This window comes from Littorina saxatilis, unplaced genomic scaffold (assembly GCF_037325665.1).
Source record: "Littorina saxatilis isolate snail1 unplaced genomic scaffold, US_GU_Lsax_2.0 scaffold_96, whole genome shotgun sequence".
Taxonomy (NCBI): domain Eukaryota; kingdom Metazoa; phylum Mollusca; class Gastropoda; order Littorinimorpha; family Littorinidae; genus Littorina; species Littorina saxatilis.
Genome location: NW_027126839.1, coordinates 1 through 8,641, shown reverse-complemented (window position 1 = coordinate 8,641; position 8,641 = coordinate 1). Strand labels below are relative to the sequence as shown.

The 8,641-nt window shown below is 41.0% G+C and overlaps 1 protein-coding gene and 1 long non-coding RNA gene across 2 annotated transcripts; one reads left to right on the top strand and one right to left on the bottom strand.

The window, feature by feature from the left end:
- The first annotated feature begins 211 nt into the window (after positions 1-211).
- On the top strand, positions 212-6,802 carry LOC138955338 (uncharacterized). The gene is made up of 5 exons (XM_070326951.1): positions 212-717; positions 1,380-1,596; positions 2,022-2,565; positions 3,711-3,883; positions 6,665-6,802. The coding sequence occupies exons 3-4, from the start codon at positions 2,089-2,091 to the stop codon at positions 3,753-3,755; spliced, it is 522 nt and encodes a 173-aa protein (XP_070183052.1). The 5' UTR covers positions 212-717; positions 1,380-1,596; positions 2,022-2,088; the 3' UTR covers positions 3,756-3,883; positions 6,665-6,802.
- Positions 6,645-8,627, bottom strand: LOC138955340 (uncharacterized). Its single transcript, XR_011452201.1, has 2 exons — positions 8,099-8,627; positions 6,645-7,146 (listed from the first exon to the last, which is right to left on the bottom strand). It is a non-coding gene; the product is annotated as an uncharacterized lncRNA (long non-coding RNA).
- Positions 8,628-8,641: the final 14 nt, after the last annotated feature.

Below are 8,641 nucleotides of genomic sequence, written 5' to 3'. Positions count from 1 at the left end.
CTCAACTGAGAACATAAAAGGTAAAGGCTAATTTGATTAATTCAGATTGGTGAAAATAACCTATAACTATTCCTCTAGCTTTCAAAAAAAAAAATCATTTCATTTTCATTTTCACCAGTTTCCATTTCAGGCTTTGTCCCATCGCTGGGAAGTTCGGGTCGCTCCGTTATTTTTTACATTTAGTCAAGTTTTGATAATTTCTTTGACTTAAAACTTGGTATAAAGTCAGATAATGTTGTGAAGATACTATATATATATAAAATATTACATGTACATGCTTTAGTTTGAGGTCGCGCAAGGTAGTGCAAGGTCGCGTGTGGTCGCGTGCGGTCGCGTGGTAATTAGTCAGACAGCTTTTGTGACGTCGAAAGCCGGAAAGGCAACACCGCGACCTGTGTGCACACTTCGAACTTTGAAGAGGACAACTTTTATTTGTCAATCACATAAAGTGGAAAATGGGATTTTCAAACACTCTTAAACTTAAAACCGGAGCAGTACCGACCATTCGTCCAGCAAAGTAACCCACCACCAGTAACCAATTACTCAGTACTCCGCCGCTGGACTACAGACGTTCGGATGAACCCAGTCCACATCAAGAAAGAAGAAGAAGAAGAAGAAAGCTCTGCGTCAAAAATGTCGGGGCACCCAAGGAGAAACAAAACTCAAAAGTCACTTTGAAAGTGACTCGAAGACCGTGTGTCGTCGACGAACTGCGAGGTAGGTAGAACTCAAGATGTCGCCTTATAATTTCCTCTGTCCTCTGTCCTCCCTATATTGACTCTACACTGTTTGTTCCAAAAATGCTCTCTCAGACCTACTTTTTTTTTTCGCAACACGAGTAAGTCTACTCTAATTTTTTTCAAACTTTAGATGAATAACTTTCCTCTGGGGAGTGACCTGACACAGTGAGTGAGTGACAGGAAATACAGTTTTCATCTAGATCAGTAGAAGTGATACATTCATGGAACATTTTCTGCAAATCAGTTTATCCATGCACAGGCATCAGATTCAAACAACTTACAAGTCACCATGCCAGTCAGCTGTTCAGTATCACATTGTCCCATCCCCAGATGTTCGGCTTTGGATTGATTTAGATCCCCATATATATGTTTTGTCAATTTGTGCCAGTGCCACTCTTTTTCAGAACATATGTGATATAATATGTTTGTTAGAATTGATCAGTGTAGGCTAGGTGAACTTTGGTTAAAGAAGATAAAAGTAAATCAGGGATTATAAAATGGCAAGCGATTCCCAGAGCGCGGCGATTCACTGAGCGCGGCGCGTTGTGCAGCGCAGCGATTCCCAGAGCGCGGCTACTGCTGTCACATTGTTTTGTAATTATCAATTATCAGCAATCTGCAATGTCATTTGTTCTTCAGATGTTTCTGCCATTGCCGAAACCAAGGATGTCAGCGTCCAATGCAATCTGATCAACGCCCCACCTCAAAACGCAATGCGGTTCTAACCCTAAAGTGTAGGAACAGATGAGAGTGTGGGGAAGGAAGAACGAAAAGGCGAACGACAGCGCGCTGCAGCTGCGGAAGAGGACGAGCCTGCTGACGAGGATGGAGGTGAACCAGAAGATCCGCAGTTCTTGTAAGTTTTCAATAGACATAGATTCTCTACATTTTAAAAAGTAAGACAGAAGTCAAGGGTTACTTTGGGTGACAGTCAGCTATTTTTTAGCTGCTATCATTGTGTCCTTTGTTTTTGTCTTTCTCTCTCTGGTCTCTATCTCACTGGCCATAACCCTTTTTTGTCTATTAAATGGGTGAAAAACACCATAAACATGTCAAACATTTTTGTTGTGACATTATTTAGCTTAATTTCTCATCACAAGTAAGAAGCTGATTTCATCTTAAATTTTTTTTTTATACTGGATTTCACTGTCATTGCGACATGTATAACATGTAGTAATTATATCCATAGCACTAGCAGTGAATTTGTGCTTGTGTATGGCACATGTAGTTTCCATAGTAACCCTTTATGTGCTAAGAAAGTGTATAACCTGTGTGTTTTAGGAATGCTCCTGAGCCGAGACCCAGCCCCGACCTGGAAGACAAGTACATTGTCTTCCAGGCAAACTTGATGCAGCTGTTAGAGAGTTGTCCTCGATGCTCTCACCCTGCGAAGGCCTTCATATCGAAGACAGTGGGATCTTGCATCCACGTCCGACAAGACTGCTCCAAGTGCTGTTTCTTCAGAGAGTGGACCAGCCAACCGTACATAAAGCAGATGCCCTGCGGGAACCTGCTCCTGTCATCAGCTGTTGTGCTCTCTGGCTGCAGCCCGACAAAAATTCTCCGGCTGTTTTACCTGCACAATGTGCGTTACATTTTGGAGAGCACGTTCTTCTGGCATCAGCGGCACTTCATTTTTCCTATAGTGGAAAGAAAATGGAAACGGGAGCAGTCAGAGCTCATCTCGCAGCTTCAGGACGAGAGAGGAAGTCTAGAGCTGATTGGTGATGGGCGGTCAGATAGCCCAGGACACTGTGCCAAATATGGCACATACACTCTCATCGAACAGGGACTGGGGAAAGTCCTGGATATACAGATTGTGCAGGTAAGAAAGATATTTAGGCGTTTCAGTGTCTCATACTCATAGACGCATCAAGGTAACTAATTACAATCAAAGTTTTGTAGAGAGGCATTTTTTTTCTTCAAAAATATTAACAGTAATGCATACCCAGTTCAAATCTTTTTTTTTAATCTGAATTTGACTCCTAGTTATCAACCAACCCCCACCCCACCCCAATCTCCCCCCTGACTCACCCGAGTAATTGGTGAGTGGGATTCCTTTGTGTCCGTCTTTTAGACCGAGTTGGATTTTCAGCGACTGCTTTTGACAATTGACATTTGAACTTGTCATGTACATGCCCGTTGAAACTATGTGCACGCTTAACTGGAAGTAGAACAACTCTAGATATAAACTGTGACGAATGCGATATTAAATAAAAGAGGGCAGGGAATCAAAATTCCTGATAACACGACGGTGCACAACCGATGTGCAGTGAAACCCGTTCATATTTGTTTGCAAACTGTCAGAAACTTTGGCAATAACATTATTAAACGAATAAAATGAGTGCCGGCTGCCGTAGCCGAAACAGTCGGCGGTCGTAACAGAAAAGTGGGGCGGCCGTATCAATGCATCGCTGGCAGTCGTAACTGCTAGCACGGCGACGCGTACCAAAAAAATACACATGCTCTTTTCCTCAGCCGATGACACAAACACACTTGCATATTGGGACACTGCTATTGATGCATTTCAGTTATGATACATCACATTACCTGATCGAATGACCGTTGTTGCTTCAAGCCTCTTGTAATCTCCACCATTTAAAAAGAAATCCCCAAATCGAACAATTTCAGCAAATACGACGCTGTCACAAATCTAAAACAGAAGCCTCAAAAATTAAATCGATAACATGTTAATCTTTTGCTGGCTTCGATAATTACGCCGCAATAATTATTAGTTTGGAAGTTACACACCTTTCGGGCTCGAAACCTTGCTGACTATGGGACTGCAGAATGCTATCGTAACAAACGGCGATTTTTTCTGTCGTAACACTTTCCCCGGCGTGTGGCTGGGACTGGGAGACCTGTAACTTTAATTGTAAATAGTACAGACATGGGTAAACTGTCAGATGATTTTGAATAAAATGAACACTGTGATCAGCATATTTTAATGCAATTTTCTGTTCTTTACAGGAGATGTCATCCAGTGGCCACCAAAATGTGACCTGGCTCGATTAGCTGGGAAATGGGCAGCCCGAGCTGGTTTCCCGGGCGTAGTTGGAGCGATTGATGGGACCTACATAAAGATACCAGGAACCAGGGATGCGTACATCTGCCGTAAAGGTTTCCCAGCGATGCATCTCCAGGTAACAGATTTGATCACTTTCTGTTTCAGATACGTGGATTGTTAACGTTGGCAGAACTGAAAGGTTGGAGGACCTGACCATTATGGTGCCTGTGTATTTATTCCCTATTGAAATACTGGAGTAACACTGGCAGTGTCATTTCATAATTGGAATCTACTGTAATTTTAAGTCACTATTTGAATCTTTGAATTTAAAGACAAGTATTTAACGGCACAGTGCGCCTCCCGTAAACCATCACAGATACTGTCAGGCTTTTACACACAGTATAAACAACCTTCATTATGAACGCTCACCAAAGGGAACATCCTAGGTGCCTTACGTAAAGAGGCTGAACGAGTAATTTTCAAAGATTTAATGTTGCGGATTGTCTTCAAGACAATCGGACCGAGGTGCGTTTTGGCGCTAGACCTAACTTTTAAAATCAAAATAATAAATTGACAGCGTGTTACACAAACATTCTTAAATCATAAAATAAATATTTTTTTCATCAAGACAAGATCATTAAAACTCGAAGTATTTGAAGTTAAAATAAGGAACGCCCAGAAGCAGGTTCACGTAAGGTTCGCCAGTTCCTGTGAATAGTCAAAAGTCATCGCGAGGGTTCTTGTGAACCACAGCCGTTTGTTTAGTGCATAGTCAGAGGTACATAATAACGTGCTATTGCAGACAAGCTCACAGCGAGTCGCATTCAAATTCCTGACGACTGCTTTGTCAAAAAGGGAAACTGGAATAACAGAGTTCACGATGTCGATGGCTCCGGGGTAAGATAAACCATGCAAAACAATTTTTGTGTGAAAATTGCTCGCTCTTTACGGTAAGCACCTAGGATGTTCTAAAGCGGTGAGTGTTTCAATGAAAGGGTGTTTGTACTGTGTGTAAAAGCCTGACAGTATCTGTGATGGTTTACGTGAGAAATATTAAATGTTTAAACCGATATTGGGAGTTCAGACAAGTTTGAATTATGATGGTGTGTGGATTAATTCCAAGAAAACCATCATGAAAATGTACCTACGCCTCGTTTCTCTGACTTTTCTTTTTCTGTTGTTAGATCTATACATGTCATATACCGCTACCCCCCGCGGGTTAGGGGGAAGAATTTACCCGATGCTCCCCAGCATGTCGTAAGAGGCGACTAACGGATTCTGTTTCTCCTTTTACCCTTGTTAAGTGTTTCTTGTATAGAATATAGTCAATTTTTGTAAAGATTTTAGTCAAGCAGTATGTAAGAAATGTTAAATCCTTTGTACTGGAAACTTGCATTCTCCCAGTAAGGTATATTGTACTACGTTGCAACTATGCAAGCCCCTGGAGCAAATTTTTGATTAGTGCTTTTGTGAACAAGAAACTATTGACAGGTGGCTCTATCCCATCTTCCTCCCCCCCCCCCCCCCTTTTCCCCGTCGCGATATAACCTTGAATGGTTGAAAACGACGTTAAACACCAAATAAAGAAAGAAAAAAAGAACATATACCGCTTTTAGTGAAAGTTGAGGCAGCACTTTCTGATCAAATTTATTAAAAATTTGTTCAAGCATTTCTTGACTAAGCATGGATAATCACACCGGGGACTGTGTTCCGCCTTATTTCAGCCGGGCTTGTTGTTACTCCGTTTTGAGCTGGGCTTGGTGTCACGCAAATGTCAGTGTCTGCACTAAAGTACAAACTATGTCTTCTAAAAAAACCTCATTTCCAGGAACGGATGTTTTTAGCACTAACCTAAGTAATTTGTCTCTCTATTGGTGTTATTTTTATCTGACAAGGTTTATTATGTGACCCCCATCGGCTTGAAATACGTGCAGGTTGTCGCTTTTTGGGCAAAAAAGCTGATCAAACTCAAGAAATGATAAGCAACGGTATCATGTTATGGTTTTTCTGTATCATAAGTTTGTTCTATAGTTTCTTGCTGTTATGCTGATGCATTTTCCCGAACCTGCTTTAAGGCGTTGAGGCACGAAAAGTAAAACCAAAACCCATGTCAGGCGAGTTTTGTTCCGCGCTGGACACCCAGAACAAAAGCAAGCCCAGTGGCAGTGCGGAACGCAGACAAAAATGCAGGAGGCCCAGCGCGGAACAAAACGTACACCACTTGCTTGTTTTGATTGCTTCTTATGACATAGTGAGGACGCATTGAAGCACGCAATTGATACAGATGATTATAGCTTTACCCAAAATAGTAAAAATACAGGAATATTTGTTGTTCAAATCCATCTTTGAGAGAAATTTATGTTGAACCTTCATTTTTCACTAAAAAACCTGCATGTATGCCTTCCATTCGGCTATTGTCAATTAACCAGGTAAGCAAAAGACGTTTTTAGCTGTCTACAAAGAAAACAATTATTCCCCTTTCTACTGACATTCATCAATTTTAGCTTAAATCAGTGTGAAAGTCATAGTTTGTGTTTTTATGAAGACACTTTCGTTTGCGTGACACTGAGCCCGGCTGAAAACGGAGTAACAACGAGCCCGGCTGAAATAAGGCGGAACACAGTCCTCGGTGTGATAATGGGGATGTTTACCCTTCAAAAACATGATTTTTTTTATTGTTCTTTATCATTTCATATATGCATGTCATGGTTACGCTGAAAATGCACTCAATGATAAATGAATTATATGGGACAGTAGGCACCTCATTCACATGTTCTGCAGAGGAGCTGTGCTCAGCTCAGTCTTATGGTTTAGGCTAGCGAAGCATTAGGATATATACATGTAGCCTCTGTTGTGGTTGGTTTTTAGTTTCAGGCTGATAGATTATTTTTATATTGATTTACGCGACTTGTTTCAGGTTGTATGCGACAAAGACCTCCTCTTTCTGGATGTGTTTACGGGTTACACTGGGTCCGTGCATGACAGCCGAGTTTTCCCCAACTCAGATCTCCATGGAGTGTTGGAGTCTGACGCAAGTAAGCTGCCTCCAGAGTACCATATGATCGGGGACTCGGCCTACCCTCAGTCTCCGCAAGTACCTGCTGGTTCCATTCCGCGACAACGGCCATCTGACCCCTGTGGAAACTGCCTACAACAGAGCCCAGGCAAGGACAAGAGTTGACGTGGAGCGGGCTATTGGTTTGTTGAAAGGAAAATTCCGCAGACTGAAGGATCTCGAGATGACGAACATCCGTGAAGTTCCAATGTTAATTTTTTCAGCATGTGTCCTACATAACTTTATCATTATAGAAAATGGCTTGGACGAGGACGACATTGACTTGTCGGAGAGTGAAGATGAAGACGAGGACGGAGGTCAATGTGGTGGTGATCACTGCATGTCTGCAACACAAAAAAGACTGGAAATTGCAAATGTTTTTTCTTGAGAACTGTTCTATGTGTTTCAAGGACGTGTCGTATACCGTATATCATTCTACGAGGCTGAATTGATTGTAGATAACAAGTACTGCCAGTGTGTATTGAGTTGCATGTTTTTATGTGTTTCGTAATTTTCCATTTAAATTTTAATGTGTAGAATTAACTGGGTAAAGGTTGGGTTCCTGGTGAGATCTTAATCTGACTCACAAGAAACATACTGCCAAATGTTCAAATATGAAACTAAGTTATTATTTCTTTTTTCAGTTCAATGACATTTTCGTTATAAGATGACCAGACGTACCAAATAACCAAAGATGCTAATTAAAAAATATGAGTTTACAAAAAGGGGGAGACAACCTAAGGGAGAAATGCGAGGCACTCTAACAGCTGAGCACAAAACCAAAACTAGAAGATAATATTTGTAAAATAACTGTGACTCTAAAACGATAGTACAATAATAAGCAACAAAGTTTAGAACATAATAACTGAAAAAAACCACAACACAACGTAGTAAATAAAACTACAGTGATTGAGAGTTAGTATCGCAAAACAATAAAATTATGGTTATCTTACACACAAACTTAAGTAATTGACGATGTTGAGAAGAAATTGATAGAAATTCCTCTGAATCAAACGCCATTAATTCCAAATGTTCTAGTTTAAAATTGGTTATAAAGCACTGATTGGTTAATTTAGATCAATGTCAATGATGACCAGCAAAGTCACTATCTTCCTAGTTCAATATGATAAGCATCATTGTCTGAAGCATACTGAATTTTGACCAGGATTGTGCTACTCATAAAATACACAAGCATATGTTTGCCACTCAATGATTATACAGTGAGACTTGTCTCCACATATTGTTGTTAATCAATGAGCTATGTGTAGCTCCAACATAAACAACCAGAAGATTTACCTTCATTGTAAATGTTGTTCGTCCTTTGTTTTGGAAGATGACCGCAGACTCATGGTATGCTTGGATGTCTAGTCTGTCCATAAATAACTGATAAGCTTGTCCGGGCCAGGATTCCCGTTCCGCATGCGATTCTGCTACGCCATTATTGGAACTGAATATCAAGGTTTTTCAGAGAGGTTTTTAGTGTGTCCTTACAGATATATCTTTGCTTCGTCAAAAGAAACAACCTGCAGCGTACGGCAGCTGAAAATTAAAGGTACATATAGTTCAAACAATCATTCAACTGTATTTATTTGACCTTACACAGACTGTAGGAAGAGGCGAACCGTCTTGAACAAAAAAATTGTCCGCAGGAAGCGACTCCAAGAACACAGACGACTCGAAACTGAGTGACATACCTTGTAGTCTTTCTATGAAAGTAGTGGTCCAGTGAACGATACCTTCTGCCTGTGGTTTGACTTAGAGTTAGACTCTTTGAGGATGTTGATAATGACGCACGACACTGACAGACTACAGAGAGTGAGTGGGGGGGGGGGGGGGGGG